This window comes from Poecilia reticulata, chromosome 16 (assembly GCF_904066995.2).
Source record: "Poecilia reticulata chromosome 16, P_reticulata-male-v2, whole genome shotgun sequence".
NCBI lineage: Eukaryota > Metazoa > Chordata > Actinopteri > Cyprinodontiformes > Poeciliidae > Poecilia > Poecilia reticulata.
In genome coordinates, this window is record NC_088845.1 from 15,076,268 (window position 1) to 15,098,621 (window position 22,354).

General features: G+C 41.0%; 1 protein-coding gene across 1 annotated transcript; it reads right to left on the bottom strand.

Moving 5' to 3' along the window:
- Positions 1-353: 353 nt before the first annotated feature.
- LOC103478108 (uncharacterized) lies at positions 354-22,140 on the bottom strand. Its single transcript, XM_008431628.3, has 9 exons — positions 20,082-22,140; positions 12,937-13,143; positions 12,464-12,677; positions 12,148-12,309; positions 8,655-8,873; positions 6,791-6,937; positions 6,465-6,705; positions 6,224-6,388; positions 354-5,857 (listed from the first exon to the last, which is right to left on the bottom strand). Exons 1-9 carry the CDS (start codon positions 20,795-20,797, stop codon positions 3,624-3,626), a joined length of 4,305 nt encoding a protein of 1,434 aa, XP_008429850.2. The 5' UTR covers positions 20,798-22,140; the 3' UTR covers positions 354-3,623.
- Between the last annotated feature and the right edge of the window lie 214 nt (positions 22,141-22,354).

Consider the following 22,354-nt stretch of genomic DNA (forward strand, 5'->3'; position numbering starts at 1 on the left):
AATCTGACTAGGTTTCACTGGTTCTGTGAGGAGGAATGGGTCAAATCGCAATAAATTATTGTGAGAAACTATAGAAAGGACATCGGAAATGTTCCACCCAAATTTTACAGCTGACAAAAAACGAGGTAATGTATGTAAAATTTAGCTAATTGAAACATCTCATCTGAAACATTTCAGTGCAAAAAGCAGCTTTTAAATTACTTATCCTTTTCCGAACTCATGACATTTTACAATATGTGTTCATTGTTTTATGTTTTGTCCTTTTTGATTTGTTTGTAGTGAAAAAACTGAATGTTTAGTTTGAAAATCTAAATGGCTCTGAGCTTGGGAATGAGAATGCAGGGGAACGCAAGTTGATACTAAATTTGTTTTATTCTTACATCCAGATGTACACCAGCAGCAACTTCTCCTCATCATCATTACACACATTACCATCATCCTTAGTGCCACACTCAACATGTTCATTTGGCAGCATCGTTTGCTACTTTTACTTTTCAAAAGCTAAAGCTGTGATAAATAAAAATAAAACATTTGGTCCTTAAATATATATACATATATAGTCTAGGCAACATGGTATCAAGGGTCAAGATTGAAATGTCTTGTTGCTACCCACAGAAAACATCAAACATCACTGGAAACGGTGCTGAAACAGTGTCACACGGCGACATAAGGAGGACGCCGCCAACTGAAGACGAGGCCGATGGCAGCGGCGAGCAAAGTGTTGGGCAAACCGAGAGAAAGGGGGAGTCTGCGAGCGTCAAAGGAACTGTTAGCAACCAGAGCAGTAAAATCAGATGAAAGGCAGCGAGACAGACAGAAGATGAAAGACAAAGGGGCCGACGGTGAGGAAGCGCACAACAGACTCACACTACAGGAAGCCGGGTGGAACAAAATCATGTGAGCCTCGGTGCACAGCAGAGCAGCGTTGCGTCGCGCACATAGGAAAAAAGCACAGTTTTACAGAAGCTGTCAGCGTGAACATGTAGGTTTTTAGGATTTCGTATTGTTCAAAAACTAAACACCACACACACCAGGGACAACAAAACTACCAGTGTACTGCTCCTAATTATTCAAATTCAAATGAGCATCAAGTTTACAGTGAGTTTCAATATAGTTTTTTTTTTTTTTATTCCGATGAGAAAATATTACATTTTGGTGAAGAATGGGAAGCGAGAGGGAGTTGGAGCTGGAAACCAGGAAGTGTCTGCTGCTCTATCACAGTGACCTTTCACCCCAACAGCAATAAAATGATCATTTTCTCACATTTACAGTCCCTGCAAAGGGAATTTTTTGTTACCAATGAGTGGAACTGTTAAGAAATATTGCTGTAAATAACCCTGCTGAGTAGGCATGGGCCGGTTTGAGATTTTAATGGAAAATCTGTGTTAAAATATCACTTTTTAAAAATATTAAATACGCCCTCCATGATCCAATTGCTTTCATTTAAGTAAATATACTAAAATAAAAATAATAATAATAACAAAACAATACAAGATACTGATTTATAACATTGATTTTTATAACATTTACTTGGCAGTATATTTATTTTGAAACACTAAAGTAAAATTATATAATAAAAACAGTTTAATTTATTGTTAGTTGCTAAGTAAATGTAATTGTTCTTCATTTATTTATTTTTCTCTGTAGAGAAACGTATAGTTCATTCTCCCCTTTTACGATTTAGGTTTACGATTATTTTCATTTAAACAAGAAGTTTATTTTTGATAGGGAACATGACAAAAGATTAAAAGGGTATAATTATTTAAAAAGACAATATTTCTGTCTTTATTTTCATTTTATAAAAAAAGGCATACTGAAAATTATTCAAACCTTTGTCAATAACGAATGGAAAAGCCTATATATATATAGTGTTTTATGGGCTGAAGTTCATCTTACGCACTTATTTACATTAATTTTACTTAATTCTTTTGGTTTTGCTATGCCAACTTATATTTTTGTGTTCATTTAACTCAAAACTTACACTCTAAAAAGAAAATAGCTGAACCAACTTAATTGAATTGCTTCCATAGGTAACAAGCAATTCAATTAAGTTTATACCACTTAATTTATTAGGTTTAACCAATTCAATATATTCTAATCATCCAACTCAAATTGTTAATTTTATTTAACAAATTTATTAAGTATGTTTAAGATAACAGATTTAAGTCACTCTTACTCAAATCATTTATTTTCTTCTAATAAACATTTAAAATCTCTTTGTCTTAATTCTACAGAAAGTCAACTCAAACTTTTAAGTAGTTCCAAACTAAATATTTTGGACTGCAAACTTCTTAGTTTGCAGCCTAAAACTCTTTTTACAGTGTCCTCTAAATATACTCTAATTTAAAAGTTACAAAACTTTTCCTTAAAGGACCTTTTTACTTTGACTTTACTTGAAAGAATTAAGTTCAATATCATACTTGTAACCCACGTCTGACCATGACTCAAGCTCACCAGGGATAGATTCCCTGGTATGTGACTGTGGCTCTGTGGGTAAAGTAGTCATCTTGTGATCAGAAGGTTGTAGGTTCAATTCCAGCTTCCTCCTGCCACATGGTTGTGTGAATGTGACTCTAATGTGAAGTGCTTTGAGTAGTCAAAGTGACTGGAAAAGTGCTGTGTAATTTCAGTCCATTTACCATTTTTTGAAGTAAACTAAATGATTTGAGTAAGGCTGACTTAAATCTGTTATCTTAAACATACTTAATACATTTGTTTAAAAATGTAACAAATTGAGTTGGATGATTAGAATATATTGAATTGGTTAAATTTAATAAATTAAGTTGGATAAACTTAATTGAATTGCTTGTTACCCATAGAAGCAATTCAATTAAGTTGGTTCAACTTTTTCTTTTTAGAGTGGTATGGCAGCAATCAGATATTTCTTGTAACTGATGACCAACATTCTACACATTTCCACTGGTTTTTGATAAAAGCAAATGATTATTTTAAATCTAAGTCTGCCAGAGGTATAAATAATTGTGGTCTGATTGATTAATCAAGCTATTTGTTCAGATTGGACCTGCAGTTGATTGGCATGTAGCATACCAACTATTGTTATAAAACAGTTACCTCAATAAGACTGATAGGTAGCACCTCTTTCATTTTTAAGCAACAGGATTTGTCTTTCTTGGTAAAAAAAAAAAAAAAAAAGATGCAGCAGCTTCCTTTCAGCCAGCTGATCATCAGCAACAGCTGGACAAGGGACAAAATAAGTTTTTAAGAAGTGCCTTAAAACCTCAGGGTACTCTGACCTGCCCATGCCAACCCCCAACCACACCGCAGTGCAACATATTTCCACTTCAGCTTACCTGCTTGCTCCAACAATCACTAACACAGACACGAATGTATACATTTGGAAGTTCAGTAGACGCTCCTCTTAGCGAGTAAGACCCACTGGTGGCTTCCATGAAGTCCTTCTCAATCAATGGCTTTGCTGAAAGTCCCATGAAGACCTCATATTCTAAGTCAACCACATCCTAGAGTAAATTCAACATGTATGAACTGTTCATGTGAGATCATGGGCTACCTGGTGGCAAGTTTGACTCAAGTCTGCACATCCATGGCTCTGGTATTTAGCACTGGTCGCAGCACAAAAAGTCAATGAAATATTCTTCCTCCTCTTACATGTTAGCAGGCAGTTTGTGCCTTAGTCCCTCCGAGTCTGTTCTGGTGACTGCCAGCTGAGGGTCTTTCTTCCCCCCTTTTGGCGAGGTGGGTGTGTGTGCTGTCTGGTTGGCTGCAGCGGTGGAAGCTTGTTGATGAGAGGCTGTGGTGGTGGAGGAATTGGTAGAAATGGAGGAAGGGTTTAAGGAGCTTTGGCTGGGACATGAAGTTACTGAGGATGATGTCGTTGAAAGGCTTTGTTTGGAGCCTGAAGTAGGACTATGAGAAAGGACAGGAGAGGTTTGCTTCACAGGATGAACTGAGAAAGTTACTTTTGTTGGAGAGTTTGTGCTAAGAGGTGTTGAGGCTGGGGCTGATGACTGAATGGGGTTGAGAGGGGAAGTCTGCTTTGGGGTCTTGCTTGAGGCAGAAACCCTGGGTGAGCCAGAGACGGAGGGCTGGAGGCAAGGTGTGGGGCTCTGGGATTTACTAAAGGAGGGCCCAGAAGGAGATGGGGACGATGTAGGAGTAAGTGTCTGGGTAGGAGTAGAAGGTCGGGTGCGGGTTGTCTGAGTGGGAGTGAGTATTGGTGACACAGTCGGGGTCAAGGTAGGGCTGTGGCCAGACAGCGGAGAGGCAGAAGGAGGTGTGTTGGATGCTTTGGCTCTGGGGCTCTGGGGATGCGGTGGAGAAGAGGAGAGCACAGAGGACGGGGGAGATGAAGATGTAAGTGATGATCTGGGTCCGTAAGGTTGAGCCAGAGGAACTGGAGTAGAAACAGCTGAGGCAGGAGGTGTGGAGGATGGAGAGGGAGAGGGAGAGGAAGAGCGGGGAGAAGGTGTAGGAACCGGTTTGGGACGGGGTGTGGACAACGGACTTGCTGAGGGTGGGGAGGAGCAGCAGGACAATGTCGAAGGAATCGGCTTTGGTCGAGGTGTTTGGGTAAGAATAGGCATTGGAGAAGAAGGAGTAGGTGACAGGGTGACAGAGGAGAGAGAGGTCTGCTTTGGAGGGGAAGAAGATGGCAAGAAAGGCGTAGAGGGGATGTGTGCAGCTGTGGGCACAGAGGCTGTGTTTGCAGGGATGGCCTGTGGCATAGCTGGCTGAATAGGACCTGCGGCCTGTACTTGTGCATTCAATGGTATGTTTGTCACCAGCTGTAGCGTAGGGTTATTGGTCAACATGCCTGCACTGCCACCTCTTGCCAGCTGTCCTGCCAGGAAAGGAGCCGCCAACAAATTCCCACCAGAGGCCTTCCGATGGAGAGGAGGATGAGGCTGCACAGCGGCCCAGGAGCGGTGAGGAAGAGTGGGCTGCGAGGCTGACAGGAGCCTTGCCTCTTGGGTTAGCCTCCCCAGTGCTGGCAGACCCTGACAACTGCTCACCCCATGACGTAGAAGAGCCTCTTTGGCACCCTGCTGACAGCTGATTCCATCCAATGGGCCACTGGAGGATGCGGGTGGGTTGGTGAGTGGTACCTTGTGTAGTGGTGAGCCTGGAACTCCTGCTGGTGGTGTTACAAGTGCTCCAGCTGCCATCGAGGGGTGATCAGCCTGAAAACGGGGACCATAGATAACCGTCCGTCCTTGCTGGACAGAAGTTGGTCCAGAAGAAGCTGAAGTGGGGGGTGTTTTAGCAACTGGAGGTGATGTTACCCCACCTGGAGGGCCCATAGTTGAGGGTGAGAGTGGAAATCCTCTTGGGGACAAACCACTCATTCCTCCCATTGCCATCATCCCAATAAGAGAGCTCACTGAAGGGCGAAGGGGCTGCAGCACAGGAGCGCGGGGAGGAGAAAGAGGAAAAGTGGATGAGGGTGAAGGAGAAATCATAGGAGATGGCAAGAAGAAACCGGCTCCAAGAGCGTGCTGCTGCAGCTGCTGGAGCTGCTGCTGTTGCTGCTGCTGTTGGTGCATAAGAGCAATGGCTACATTACTGGTTGCAGCAGCCGTCTGCAGGGGAGCATGGACAAGCGGTGCCCAGATGACAGGGCGGGGACGAGGGGACACCGTGCCACTTCCTCCAATTATCCCACTCCTTCCTGCGGCAGCGGCTGCGATGGTGTCCTGCATGGCTGGCATGCTGTCATGCTTCACAATCTGCTGCACCAGCATGCTGTCGCAGGAGCCCAGACCACTCGCTGCAAGGCCAGCTCCAGGACCGCCTCCACCGCGGCCTCCACCACGACCCATACTCCCGCCGAGAGAACCACCCTGGGACGACTTTCGCAGGAGCATAGAGTTCTTCCTACCTGTAGAGGAGTAAAACCACCAAATTTACTGATCTGTCTCATTTTCTATTACCTCAACCCATTAATGACTGGGACACAAACTGTTTTTAGCGTTTCTTTTGCCTCTGAAGGTTCTGAAGGCTTCTGTGCTTTATGTAATTGCTATTTCTCACAGGTGAAAAAGGTGGTATTGAAATTAACCAGGGTATAGACTACTCTAATAGAGAGATCCAAGGCGAACAAGCTAATTTGCTTTTGTCTCCAGTGATCCTTCTTTTTAACCCATTTTATGACAATAATGAAAGAGAAACACAGATTGATAAGTTGCATTATTTCGAAGAGTTGTGGCTACCTGAGAAATAGCAACCAGAAAAATCCAGAAATTACCAATGCGGTCCAGACGGTCAACAGCGACCGTTTCAAAGGCTCGCCGCATCATTGGGTGTTCCTCCAGAACCTCATTAAAGCTGTCCACACTGAGAGAGTACAAGCGGCAGTATGTGTCTGCGCGGACACTGGCCGTTCTTCGTCCACGAGTAAGCAAGCAGATCTCTGAAGAAGAAAGGAATGCAAGTGAATTCATAAAACAGCTAAAACAAGCATTTTATTTTGCACAAAAAGTCCTCACCCCCAAAGTAGGACCCATCACTCAGTTTGGTTTCCTTGTTGCCTCTGGTCAGTACGCTGACCCGTCCATGCTGGATGAAATACATCTTACGACCAACGGTTCCTTCACGGATGATGAAGTCAGCTGGCTGAAACACCTCAAATCGGAGCTTGGTCAGCACCGCGGTCACAAAGTTGGGATCAGCATTGGCAAACAGCGGCATGTTTGCCACCAGGCTCCTGCAGTTGAAGCTGACAATCTCCTAAATGAAAATAAGAAGAGATTGAAAGTCAACACGATGCGCTGGAGGCAGGAACAAACCAAGTGGGCGTTCATGAATTCATCACCTCATTCAGTGGCTCACTGAGCTCTCCCAGAATGTTCTCCTCATCGAACATTTTACCCTGGAAGCGATGCTCGTAATACTCGTGGATCTTCTGCCGCAGATCGGCAGGAAGCTTGTGGAAAGACATGTACTGCTCCACCTGCTTGTACTGCAGTTACAAAAGAAAAACGTTCACTTTGAGAGGTCATTTTCACAGGAAAGCAACTACTTATAGTGTGAAATTAGCTGCTTTATGGAGCTCCACAAAACTAAAAAACTAATCATAAAATCCCTGATTAATTTCATGACAAACCACCACATCTTGAGATTGTGGTTTAGTTGAAGTTTAGAGGGGAAACCATAGTGATGTAGATGAATCTGGAGGGTCTAATAAGTGGAGGCTAAAAAGAATAAATTCACAGTAAGTCTTTGTTTCTGTAAGCCGATGAGCCCAAACTGGGACTCTCAAACCAAAACAGGAGGCTGTATAGCAAAGAGCAAATGTACTGAACTTATTTGCAGTTGTTCAACAAAACTGGAAAGCAACTGAGATGAGACTGACTAAATTTGGAAATAACAAACCAAATCACATTTGATACATTTTTACTCCGTTTTCTACGAGCAAAGTGCAAACAAACCGCAACTGCATTGAGTTGAATAAAAACAAAAATGTTTATGCGAGGAGTTCGGCTACTGGGTAATATTTAGTAATATTTCTTATCGTGTTTTTTGGTCTGTTAAAAATTACCTTTAGGTGCGTTCAGTTATAGAGAAATTATATCAACAAACTTTGTTGCTGGAATGCTATATACTTAAATTTTGTACAGTAAAGGCTGTAAAGAAATAAAATTGTGTGATGGGGTATGAGCATGACTGCATAGAAAGGCTGTTTGATGCGTTTGGGGGCCTTTAATGTGTGATTAAAGGCCCCCAAAGCTAACAGATTAACCACAATAAATAATCCCAATGGAAATTATTGAGTTTGTTTTAATTTATCATAAGATTAATTGATTTATTATGACATTTAAACATTTAAACCTGAGCTTTTTGCTAAAACTTCATTAATTAAGTGGAGGAATTAACTTGTAAGCCAATAGCAAGAATTTTAAACATTATTGCTGCTGCAGGTGAGATGAAAAGATGCAAAAAGCAAGCATAGAAAAAGTCAAATGCTTTGACTTTTTCTACTAAGCAACATAAGATTGTCTAGATTCAAAAAGCATATCTGAATTTAATAATAATAAAGTTCAACTTGCATTTAAATCAAGCAAATGAAAGCCACCAGTGTTACCTCTCTGTTATGAGATACTGATCAGTTTAAACCTGTGACTTTAAATAATACATGACTAACTGTGGAAATTAGATGCAAGTAAGTAAATTCTGAATTTACTTAGTTTCCATTCACAAATTTTTGAATAATAAACATAAAAAACTATATATTCTCATAAATTATGGACTTCAAATATTCCCAGAGGCATAATAACCTACATGAACATTCAGCATTTTACAAAATCATTAAAGATTAAAGAGAAGTGCTAAAATATGAGTTTGTGTAATAAGATTTTACACTCAATCTTTTATCAGTGAATGTTTTTTTTACAGACAGGAAACAGCAGAGCAGCCACTAAAATAATGTTTAAATAAAAATTTTGAAAAAAAAGTAGACTTATGTTCAAATTTAAATATGTCAATTGCTTCCTGAAATAAAAATGAGCAAAATACAACAGCCTCTTTGTCCTGATTAAGCAAATTATGCCTCACATGGTGGCCTAAAAATGTAACTTGGGGTCAGTTGCAGAGAAGCAGATTGAGCAGATTGTGCCAAATATATCTCATAAATATTTAAACAGATATGTAGCAGCAGATGGATGACAGTCATGTTTCACCTTCTCCTGATACTGTCGCCGAGACGAGTCCAGCGACTGTATGAGGGCGGTGGCGTGGCCGATGAACATGGCGTAGCAGGTGGCACCGACGATCATACTGAGCATGGTGAGCCACACATCAGTCATCCCCTCGGGAGCCTGGGCGCCATACCCGATACACAACATGTGGCTCATGGCTTTGAACAGAGCGTAAGAGTACTGCACACCCCATGTGTCGTTCTGAGAGAAAGGAGGGGACACAAACGCAATGAGTTCATTATTTTAAGGCATGGGTGTCAAACTCTTTTTCATTTTGGGCCAAATCCAGATCCTGAATGCTCTTAAATGGCCGATTTTGCCAGGATGTATTGATAAAACCTGTTCACAAACTGTTAAAATATCAATGAATCCTTTAGATTAAATATTATTGAACATCTTTTCAGTCCCTCCAGGATTTTTTTTGTGATTTTTTTGCGATAAAAATCAAAGTGTTTGCCGTACTAATTTGGAAATATTTGTGATGGTAAATGCAACTTTTTATTACTCGTATAGATCATAGACTATAATCTGACATCAGTTAAGGCTGAGGCAGCTGTTTAGTACAAGTAAGAAAGTTTTTGACAATTTTGAAAAAAATCTGCAATAAACTCAAGATTGTTAGCGCAAGTTGTTGATTTTGCATGAATTTTCATAATAATTCTCAAGAAACCGTAGGGACTCATTGATATAATTTGGCAGCAAACAGATAAAAGTTTCATTGATGCATTTCGTGTTAAGTTTAGAACAGTGGTTCTTAACCTTTTCTGAGTTTTTTTTGACCCTTCTGTAGTGATAAATAAAATATGATTTTTCCCCCAAATTCAAGACATAGACTAAGTCTTCTTAAAAGGTAGAGTCTTGAGAACAGTTCTTCAAACCAGAGTCAGTGTTTTCAGCAAAGTTGAGTTGACTGTCCAGGAACGACCCATGGTATTTAAAATTTGCCACAGTTTCAACAGGTTGGCCATCGAGAGAAACTGGAACCACTTTAAGGTCTTGTTTAGGTTATTTAATTAGCTCTACATTCTTAAGAGAATGAAAATTTAATAATAAAGACTTTGCGGTATTCTGATTTAGGAATGTAATTATATTAGTTGTGTTACCACCCCACGCCACTAGAGGCAACCCCGAAAAGATGCGACTAAGGAGCAGATTTAGAAGTACATCGAAAGCTACAGAATTTGGTAAAAACGGTGAGCTTTGCTGAAGTAATTAAAGACACAAGTTCAAATCCATGCTGAGAAGAGCTCCTTCAATCAGGGCTCCTCCGCAGCACTGATTGGCTAAGCAATGTAACGTGATTCTCTGCAGCAAGTGACGGCAAAGCGGGGCGTCATCATGACTTTACAAAAGTGTGTCTTTACCTCCGCGGCAGAGGCTCCGCCAAACCCCTGAGACCGACTCATTGAACCCCTGGGGTTCGATCGAACCCAGGTTAAGAACCACTGGTTTAGAATCTAAAGGGCCACATAAGAAGCTATGGCGGGCTGGATTTGGCCCACGGGCCTCGAGTTTGACACATGTGTTTTAAGGAATTGGTGCCAGGAAGCATTCTCAATTTCGTCAAAATACAGATGAATCTTTCCTCTTTTCACCTCAGAAAGCCTGGATGAGACCATAACAGCAAAACGCAAACAAAGCACCAATCCTTTCTCAGATTACCAAAGATTGTAAATGAACAAAAAAAAAGAAAAGGAGGAAAGAGTTGCTTCTACGTGTGTGTGTGCATGCACCTCCTGTTTGAGTCCAATTAAAAAGTGACGCTAATGGTCCAGAGGATGTGGGAACTTTCTCTGGGGAGAATCCGAACATCAGCCTGCTTAGCAACCTTTACTCATGGCAACCGCTGAGACGTGAGTCAGCTGTTCATACAATTACAAATCGACTGCAGCAAGCCTGTGGGTTTCCGTTGTTTGCATGCACTGACACATCTACCTGATGTCTGCTGAGATTTTTAATTAAACAGTCCTTCACTTTTCGTTTTTCTTTTTTTTTCTACCCAATGATTATAGTCAATCTTATTCCAGCAGGATGCGCTGCTGCATGAGCCAATTAACGAAGATAAAGAGGAAACTGTGTCATATCTGATAAACAGCTTCACTGTGTACACATCAGCTCCTCTGCCTTCATCTGAAACAAATATTGTGCACAAACATGCTCAGAAAAAGTGCAAATGGAAATGCATTCAAACTGGACTTTTAATCATTTTGCCACATTGCAGCTGGAAAAACTTAATTTCTTTTATTGGGACTATGCATGCTAGAGCAACACAAAGTAGAGCGAAAAAGTGAAGTGGAAATTAAGGGATACGCAATTCTCCACATTTTTACAAATAAAACTCTGAAAGTGCGACATCTGATACTTCTAAATAACTCTATTGCAACTCCTTGTCTCCAGAGAGTTTCAATAAATGTTTAAACTTAGTTTAAATTTAGTAAAGAGGTTTGTTAGAGAACATTAGTGAACCAACAGCGTCAACACAGGTCAGAGAGAAAAATGTAGCAATGTTTATGCCAGGTTGAGGTAATTACACAGTGTCCTCGTGTCTTTTAACATCTCGCAGACCTCAGTTCAGGGCACAGCTGCAAACTTTCCGAGACGCGGTCATTCACCTAGGCTGACAGGCCGGGCAGAGAGACGATAATCAGAGCAGCAGCCAAGAGGCTCATAGCAGCTCTGGAGAAGCTCCAGAGATCCACAACCCTGATAGGATAATCTGTGGACTGGATAATTATTAGATGTGCATTCCACAAATCTGGATTATAGGGAAGAGTGGCAAGAAATAAGCCATTATTTAAAAAAAAGAAAACATAATGTACCATGTTTGTAGTTTGGGATTCAGCCACAAATGGAAAGAGGAGAAATAAGGCAAGATGGCAAAAAAGGTTTTACCATTTGTTCCAGACGTAAAGCTCTCTACACTGTAAAAAACTACCACAGGAACTTGAACATAAGTTAAATCTTCATTTTTAAAACATTTAAATGTCAGAGAAAAAAAAGAATAGAAGAAAACAAAGAAACATAATTATAATAGACATAAAAACAAAACTTTCAAATCCAGTTTAAAAATAGTAGGAAGAAATCAAAGCTTAGTAAGTCCAAATATATCTGACCTCATAAATTTACACATCTTTTTCTCCATGTCACAAGTTCTAGTCTTTCAAAATTATATCTTTACAATTAATTCATAATTATGCAATCAACGCTATGTTTACATCCATACAGCTCCGATTCTTCTGCAGCAGAACAACCCTGAACATGCCAGACCCTCCATGTATAATTGTTCTTTTAATTCACAAGCATCCACTGTTTCATGTTATTTTGTCACCTAAAATACCACAAACAAAATATTAGCTTGTGATTTGAAGTTCAGACACTTCAGTGTTTCATTATTTTCAACTTGAACTTTCTATGCTGTTTATCATGAAATGAACAAGTTAAATCTTTAAAAAATTGGACCCGGGTGGAGACTCACCACCATCAGGTTCTTGGAAACCCAGCAGTCAGAAGGGAAATCCTGCAGCATGGGGACCAGAAACTGGAGACAGCCGTCCCAGTGGCACAGAAGCAGCATCATACCGATCAGGTTTACAATCCTCACCATGGCACTAGCAAGGTCATAGGTCATGTGGAAGATCTGAGGGAAAAGTTAAGAATAGGGTGAATTAACAGCTGGGACTCTATTTTGCATCTTTTTTTAATGAAATTATTTCCAGCATTTAACCTGAGTTTACAAAAAACCCAACAACATGCCATAATTGTCAAAGAAAGCATCCTCTTCATCCACTCACCTCCTCCCACTGGTGGATGTAGCGGATGAGCCTGGACAGACGCAGCAGACGAAGCAGGCTGAGGATTTTGGTGAAGCGGACTATCCGCAGCGCCCGGGCCGTCCTGTAGACCTCCGAGTCCAGACTGTCCACCATCAGGAAGATGTAGTCCACGGGGATGGATGACACAAAGTCCACGAGGAACCAGGTCTTCAGGTACTTCTGGCGGATTGCCCTGAGGTGGAGAAAGATGGAGGAGAAGAGGCAGGCCTCATCTGGCTGGGCGGGTTTGTGGAAGTGAGTCCAGTGTTTGCTGGACTCAGTATTCATCAGGAGTACACTGGAACTTGAACAAAGCCCGGCTGAACCGCCTTTCCCCTCATGCATACAAATGTGTCCGAACCTTTACCTCATACTGGTAGCCAAGGAAACAGGTTGGATCTACCGATATTCTAAAAATAAAGAAAAATACACACCCATATGCTCAAACTGACCTTGGGTCAAGGAGGATCTCGGTGCTGTCTTCCTTCATGATGCCGGTCCTGAAGTTCAGAACCAGGTCAACCATGAAGAGAGTGTCAGAAACCACATTGAATATGATCCATGAAGGGGTGTTCTCGTCCCGAAAGAACGTGATGCCCACCGGCAGGATGATCAGGTTCCCCATCATCAGCAGCAACATCAGCAGGTCCCAGTAAAACCTGGACGCAGAAAACCACAAACCTCCATTTTCCTTAAAGTTCAAAGATGCATCATCAACACAGACGTAAAAATGAAGAAGACGAAAGCATTTTTCTGAAGCAGGTATGATCACTGATTGTTATCAACCAACAGTTTGCATGATGGTGAAAATGTCTTCAGTCATCCCTGGTGAATTTATACGTGGGAATTTTGGTAATATTTGCTGATCTGGGATTGATCTTGTTCTAGTTGAAGGTTGACAATTGTAAGAGTTGCTAAGTGTTGTGGCCGTAACTACAGCAGAAACCAGATAAAAACACAGAAAACCTTTGACATCACTCTTTGATATTAAATCAGGCTAAACTTTTTCCAGTCAGTCTGGTTTACTGTAATGGGTTCTTCCTCTCTGAGTGGACATTCAGCCCAGGTTTCTCCTGATGGCCATTTAATTTAGCTTCAGTTTAAATGTCATAAGACTGAAGGATAAATACAAAAAAAATATTTGTGTATTTGAAAGATTACAGAAAGCCTGAAAAACAACCTACCATTGATAGTTTTTATTGTAACTTCATAGTATATTATGCTGTAATTTTGCCTTTTTTGTACTTTGTATTATTCTTATTTTTATATATATTGTAATACTTTTATCTTTGAATCTACATGTTTTGATTTCCTGTCAATTTGCTGCTGTTACACCTGAATTTCCCCATTTGGGACAATAAAAAATATTTTAATCTATTATATTCTCTGTTATTCCAACTTTGAAATTTGTTTTTTTAATTGTCAAAGTAAAGCATACAGAAAGAAGGTCTCGCTCAAACCTTCCCATATCTTGCATTAAATTACAGTCCAGATTAGGCATTTTTATATTCTAGAAACTAGAACATAAATATTCTAGAAACTAGAACATAAATATTCTAGTTTCTAGAATAGTTAGAATTTTTTTTCAGAAGTAAAAATGTATATATATATATATATATATATATATATATATATATATATATATATATATATATATATATATATATAAATAAAACAATTTAAAATAGATGTGTTGATAAAATTGGAGTGACATTGCACCCTGTCACACAAATCCCTGTGTGCAAAATCCAAACACAATAGTTCTGCTCCATTAAATCTGTTTAACATGCACAACATATTTTCCAGCTGTGTCAAGTCACTCTGTTTCCACTGCTGCTTTTTGTAAGGATAATGTGCTCTGACAGCACAGTCAAACAGCAGTAAGATTTTGTCCAAATGGTGTCTAGACTCAGTATTTCAGTCAATGGATTATTATAAGAATACAAAATTACATGTGTATTACATTGATCTTTGGTAACCAACAGGAACACAGATATTTTAGTAACACCTCTGCTTTTCCTACAATCATATGTCAAAAGGACTGATATAATAGACTGATATAATATTGTCCAGTAAAAAAAAAAAAAAAAAAAAAAAACACCACACAATCTTAAAAGTTCCTAACACATTTATCTACAATATGATAATGATATTGTTTCATAAATTACATAAGCAATGCATCAAAGTTCCTCTTCATTAATAATATACTCCACTTTTTATTTAACTTACATGAAAAACTCTGGAAAAAAATAGGAGACCACTTAAACTTATCAGTTTTTCTGATTTTACTCTTTATAGTTATATGTGTGAGTAAAATGGACATTATTTGTTCTATGAACTACTGACAACATGTCTCTGAATTTACAAGCATGAATTGTGTATTTCTTTGCAGAAAATGAGAGACGGTCAAAATAACAAAGACGAAGCAGTGCTTTCAGACCTCAAATAATGCAAAGAAAACAAGTTCATATTCATTTAGAAACAGCAATTCTTTGTCCAACATGTAAACAACCTAATGAGCGCCATCATCACATTTTTATTTGCACCACATCAAGAGCTATAAATCTGGAAGTGCACTCAAATATGGTGATTCCTTAAAAAAAAGGCGTTATAAAGAAAACAGTGACAAGAATAACAAGAACTGACATGAAACATAGAGGAGAAATATTCTCCTACCTGGACAAACTCCTTTTAGTGAGACAGGATCTGAACCAAGACAACACACTCTGGTCATGATGTATTATGTAATGCAGAATGGTGACAAGTTAGAGGTTAAAAAAGGTAATTAAAACTCTCAAAATAGCTATTTTAGTGCTGTGGTGAGATTTATAAGTCTTGGATAACTAATCAAAAGTCACAGATGGATTTCTTCAAGACAACTGTTTCCTAAAGGGATGATCTTTCCCTGCTGAATAAATTTGTTCAAAATAAAGCTTTCATTTTCTAAAATAGACAGAGCTTATGCTCCTGTAATAAAAGGGGAGTCAATAAATGTAGAGTTTTATAGTGATGAATAAGGAGGACTCCCTGCGCACACATTATACATCGATCTTTTCATCTTTACGAACAAAAGAGATCCTTAACTGAATCGGGAAAAGGGGACAAAGAGAGAGGAATGAAATGAGAGAAAAATAACCTTGGGAGGTCTCATCAGTCTGCATTTCATGCTTGAGAACATTTCTCAGTGACGTATTTAAGCTCTCTGGTATAAATTCAGCAAATAAATCACGTCATTCGGATGTCAAAAGTGATTAAAGTATGAAAGAAGAGTCGATCCAATCATCTGGAGACAGTCCTTGTCATTTCCCCGTCTCCCTTTCTTCTAATCCCTTCATCCATCACTTTGACTTGCTTCTCCTCAAACGCCGCCTCGTTCCTCGCTGAGAAAACGCGCTGGAGCTCTGCACTCGATTGATACTGAGCCTTAATTCAGTCAAATAATAGCCTCATGGCGCGAGGCTACCACCAATACTGATGAAGATTAAGTTTGCGTGAGTCATTTTCCTGCTTCTACTCGCGCTCCCCATTCAGAGTTGGTCATTTATACTGACGGACGCATCGCTTCGTAATCACTGGCGATAAACACGAGGGATTATTTACAGCAACGCAAACAAGGCCTCCTGCAGCAGAGACGGAGCGGGATTCCCGACCTCGTGCCCACACCTCGTTAACTTTGATTAGAGCTCAATAAATCTGTGAATCACGTACTGGTTGTTCATGTCGGCGCTATTTATAGGCGAATAACATCCTGCGTGTTTCCAGGAATAGAGCTCGGTCAAAATATGTCCTTTTTACGTTTAAAAGTAAAAACGACGGGTGAGATGAAAAACACTCGTGGACAATTTCTGCTGCAGCTTTGCAGCAAACATTAAAGAGATTCAGCTGCACTACTTTTGTGATTTTTGTTTTATTTTATTATTTTTTTTAACAAAATAAACAGCAAAAATTACTGTTTTATTTTAAACATTTTGATCAAAAACAGTGCATGCGTGCTACATTATGTCTTGCGGTTTGTGTAAAGAAATGTGAAAAAAAAAAGACTGAATGATTGATGTATGTATGTATGGACAACAGACTGAATAAATTAAATTTACATGCTTGGCTTATTTCATTGTTGTTTTTCCAATGGAGAACGTTATTTATTAGCTCACATATAAAGAACAGATTGATTTTAAACATTTTTAATACCTATGAATCAAGCACCTTGCAGCTGCAAATCTAACACTTTTCTTTGCATTGGGGGAAATTCAGTAACCCAGGATTTAATTACAAATCTCTGTTCAGTCATAGAGTCTGGAAGAAGGATATTTACTTTGCTTACTGTAAAATCCCTGTTTTTTTGTGTTGGAGCTGCCTGTCCTACTTTTATTAATAGGATTTATGTTTGTTTTTTAAAAAAAACTTCTGAAGAATTGTTGCATTTAAATAAAGGTGTGATCATACTATCCCTAGATAGTCAATTAAAGATCCTATGTGCATATATATTTAGAAACTTGGGAAATTTCTTCTGGTCTGCTTCAGCTGTTTGCATCCTGTAAAAAACATTTCCCAACTTAATTGAAACACAAACATGAGAGGTAAATGATTTGTACCTACCATTGTTTCACTCTAATTATTGATTAAAAAAATGTTTTTAAAAGTTTCGGGAGTATCTGTTGAGCTCCTTTTAATACCACTGTTTTATTATGTCTGTCTCGCACTAAAACTAAAAACAAAAACAAAAACCTTGTAGATGATATTTCTGACCTCATTTCATGGGTTGTGTCCTTGATTCAAGCAGGCATACCTGTATGTGTCTGTACTTGTCGTGTTCGCTTGAACTCCACACAAATAGGAATTGCAAATGCAATCAAAGATGGTGTCTGCCGCCTCATCAGCATTCCCTCTCCGAATACGAACAGCTGCTGGACGACCGCTGACCTGCATCTACCTGCTCAGCTGTTGTCAAACTGAACACTAATTTTTTTTACTGTAATTGAGGCCAAGTGTCTCCTGAGGAACCTGTGATTGTCTCCCTGCTTGCATCTGTCCACCATCATCCGTCATCTGTATAAAAATGTAGATTAATTGTCATTCACTTGATATATTCTTGTAAGTGAAGCAGGAGTAGCTTGTCTCTGTATGAAGGAAGAGGGGAGCTTATCAGCACACTCAGTAATGATACCCCTACATGCACACGCTTTCCTACACATACCCTGACAGACGCTTTCGCACAAGGATGATTCAAATGAGGTTGTTTTAGCTGTAATTTACTTCCTCTTTTCTGCTACTTGGCCATGCATAATTCTTCAGGTGTCGCTCCAGACTACACATACTTGCAAAGCTGTATGAGTGAATTATGCATAATGCATGCCTAGTCTGCATAATTCACAGTAAGTATAACTCAGAAATCCTAAATTGTCCTCTTGTGACAACACTTATCAGCATATCCACACCCCTCTGTCATCCTTCTGCTAGCCTCCTCATGAGCCTCGCTCATCGTTTCACCTGTGACGACGCCCATCCCTCACAGCTCTGGGGCGATCATCGCATTGACAGACAATATACACAAAAAAATGACACAGTCTGTGTGTGCCTAATGACTCAAAGTGGGCCAGGAGCCTTGGGGATCAAGTCATCCATTGTCGCTGCAGTGTGTCTGGAGATTAAGAAAGCTGTCAGTCCCTCCACCCTCCACCTGCACAGTTCTAGAGAGTATAGTGAGAAATGCTCCTAAACGAGCCTGGATTAACTCCCCCAGTGACTATCTACCTTATTATGACAGGATAGAATAAAAAACATATATGTGACATAAGTTATTGCTTGATTTAGGAAAACACATGCAAACAGAACCAATAAAATTTCGTCAGATTTAAAACGAAGTCTCACTTGCATAAGACAAGAAATATGTCATGTAGCAACTGGTTGCTAAGCATCTCAGGAGCAGCAGTTCCTCCATGGTGCCTCCAAAGACACAATCGTCACCAAAGGGGGCGCTCTCCCAGTAGTACTTACTACTGGGAACTCCCAAGTACAAATAGAAAGTACCACAAGCAACACTGAGTTAAAAGAAAACGTATTATTGGAAGTTGTCTATGTTTTTAAAACAGAATTAGGATTGTTTTTGCGCCGCTGAATCCAAAAACGACGTCCATTTTTCTCAATCAGGTCAGGGTTTTTTATTCTAATTTGATTTAAAGAAAAATACATTTCGTGATATTATTGGTTCATTCTGTTTATATTTCTCATCCAAATATGATTTTAGAAGAAAAAAAATGTTTTCTAACAGAGTAATTAAATATCACAAGCTTGGATTTCTGTAAATTGAATAATAAACACCAACCAGGGTAAGTAGATGTAAACTGAATATTATGTCTTTATCTCTTCTATGCCCTGATGGACTCTCTCCTCCTGCTTGTCACTCATTGATCCCAGATTATCAGGAGACTGATCCAGATGTGAGGACAAGCTGCTCCATAGTTCAGAAAGTTGACCTGATTGAGCAAAATCAACGTGGTTTTTGGATTCAGCACATCAAAATTACCATAAAACAGTTGAAAAACCCCAGACAGTTGATTTTGCTGCTGCTGACCAGTGTAATAGACATTTAAGAGTACCAGCACAAAGGACAAAATGAACGAACAAACAAAAACTAACTAAATTAAGAAGACTGTGTGACTCGGGTTCAGAGAACGAACATTTTCCCCAGGTTCCTCTTTTGTCAAGTTAAACCCATTCTCCTCAAAAATCCCCTTAATTTGTCGCTACGTTGCAAATCAGACACAATCTTCAGCATCATTAGCCATTTATAACGTGCAGAAAGACGCCAAGTGGAGGGGGAGATGGGTAATTGTGGGTGTTTATTTTCATGAACTTGTTGTAAACTGACTTTTTTATTTTTTTTTAATTCATTTCTGCTTTTTATTTTCATATATATTTTAATTCATAATTTTTTTTTTTAGCATTTGGTGCCCCCCGGGTGATGGTGCCATCTCACCATTTTCACTTCATAATGAAGGATTTCATATAAGTTCAAGAAAATTATGGACAACCCTGACCATCCTCTACAAGAGACTGCCTTAGGCAAACAGTGTCTTCAGTCAGAGGCATCTTCAAATTCACTGTGATACAGACTGCTACTAGACATCTTTACTGCTGACAGCCATCACCATCTACAACAACTCTGAAGAAATTGAATTAATCTGAGTTAAAACAACATTTAATTTCCCTCGAGGATCAATAAAGTGTTTCTGAACTTAACTGAATAGAAAACCTGTACATCTAAGTAAAATTTGTTTTACCCAATTTCTTCACCTTGTTTTTCATTCAAGCTGCAGGAATCACTATTTTTGACTGATTTTATTATTCTTTAATACCCCACATCCTCTCTCTATCCCTGTAGCCCTGCCCTCTTCCCTCATCGTCTTCCTTCTTTTAAGCTCCAAAGTATTTCTGTGCTGTGTTTCTTCTACAGTGTCTTTCGTTATCTTTCAAGTGTGCTTTTTAAAAACGAATCACAATTAGACTTGTTTGAACTGATTCTCCCTAAAAGAATCCGTCTCTGATGTGCTACAGGTGCCATTTGCTACCAGTTGCTTGCTGGTTGTTTTCTGTTTACCTGAAGTCACTGTAGGGGTGGATGATCCAGGCTCCTGCTGATTTTAGTCTCTCTTGCTCCATGGCAACAGCTTTGTGGGACCCGAACATACGAAGACTGAACTTGTTGACTCCGGGCTGAAGCATGGCACCAAACTGTCTTTGAATGAAGGTGCTCTGGTTGGAGTTGCTGTAGTCCTCTCCGTCCAGCCCCATCCCAAACCCTCCAAGCCCAGACTGGCATGCCATCTCTGGGGTCCCCGCCGCGGTGGTGTTGCAGGCTGTGGTGGTCGTCTCTCCGCCAGTGGCCACCACCATGACCCCGGTTCCGGTGGAGGAGGTGGAGGCCAGGGCGGCACGGGACGCTGCGAAGCCCACAGAGCGTGGAGCAGGAGGAGGATGGGTAAAGCAGGAGGAGGAGGATGCTGCTGGAGGTGGTAGTGCCATGGGCAGGGTCCCCGGGGTGGTTGGGGTGCCCGCCGCCCGAAAGGGGAGGCTGTCCCTGGGGGAGGAGCTCATGATGGAGGGGCGGCGGCCTCGTCCACCCATGCAGGAGCTGTCTGCACTGAAGGAGCCCTTCTCTCCCTCCAGAGAGGCCTGGGACAGCCGGTAACCCGGGGAGGGCAGGCTGCCTTTACTGCGCCGCTTTGCTTCTCCATCAGTCCGCCTGGGCAGGGTGTCTGCCCCAGAGCCCCCAGCGCTGCCAGGGGTGCCCACACCTCCCGCCACTCCATCCATCCCCACTCAGGGAGAATGGTGCTATAACCTGTAGGCTGTGATCACCTGTTCAGATTATCCTACATAGGTAAAGATGTCTCTGTCGTTTTTATTAAAACAAAAGATGATGGGGGGGGGGAGTAACCCGAGTCTGTGTTCATTCTCCTGGAGCTGCTTCCTCGCACCCCCTCCTTCTCCCCGGTAATGTGGCCATCCTTACCTCGGTGCCCTTGGAAATGGCCCCACGCAGATGATTGAATTCTTTACTCTTCCCAACTGTCACGCCAGCAGCCTCATTTTCACCCCCACTTCAAGAGTCTCGTTTGTCCTCACAGATGTTTCTCCATCATTCCTCCTTCCTCGTCCTTGAAAGGTTGCTCTCCGCCCGCGGCCCTCCCTCTCCTCTCCACAGCCGCCCTCGGCGCTCCAGCGCCGGTCATATCGGCACCGGCTTTCCGGTCTGCTGTAGATAAGCGTCCTGGTCGCTCATTGACCGTCGGCGTCGCCTATTTCTCCACACCTCTCATCCAGTAATGCCTTTTTTCACCTCCAACACACATGTCGTTACGTAAGGGATGTTTGGGTCGGAACATCCATCCGAGGATGAATGACAAGGACACTCGCTCCTTCGGTGGCAGCAGAGGGACTGTTATTGCACATGAAGTATCGACCAAAAGAGACGCTCACACTCCGGCGCGCACCGATCCATCCTGACGCCGCGTCCACAAACACGCACACGGAAAATGAGACACGGTCAGCGGGGCGCACACAAGTCAAATCAACCCCCTAAAAATCTAAGCCCATGCTTTCTCGGAAATCACGACACGCAGTCATTGTCAGCATCTGAGGAGAAATGATGATGGAAGGAGGCTGGAAAAACAAAAAACAAAAACAAAAAAAATAAAAGGAAAGAAAGTCCACCCGTGACTGAAGCGCTCACAGACAGAGGGAGCGGAGAATGTTAACTTGGTCCCGTTGTTCGCGTTATTTCAGGCTTTCAGAAGCAGCTTCAGTTTCCATCCCCACTTCACACGACTTTCAATGACATTCTGTCCAGAAAACAGGCGGCGTCCTCCTCCGAGAGCAGATACATGCCTCCAGCAGGCAGAAAAAGAAAGCGGCTTTGTCCTCACAACTCCGCAGAATCAAGAGTATCCAGCGCAATTATTTACAAAAAGAAAAGAAGAAAAACAAAAAAGCACTTGTTGAGCGTTTTAAGGTCTTTCGCGCAATTCACTCCTCTCACTCCGACAGCCTGCACGTCCACACAGGCGCGCTGAAATGAGAATTAAATAAATAAATCTGCATATAAAGGTCCGGATCTAATCGTCCTGTTACCATGGCACCCGCATCCCCATCATCCGCTAACCCCCCCTCCCCCGAAGGCCGCGTGCGCGGCTGGCGCAAGACGCACGCATGTCTCGCAGGTACCAGTCGCGCGTCATCAATTCTAGACAATGCAACGTGGGAGCGGCTGATGCAGAGCGATGATGAAACTTTAGAGACAGAAAAAAGGAGAGTCTCCTTGAAGGTGAGGAGAGGTTGAAGCTACAGGTGGAACCGAAACATCCGCTGTCT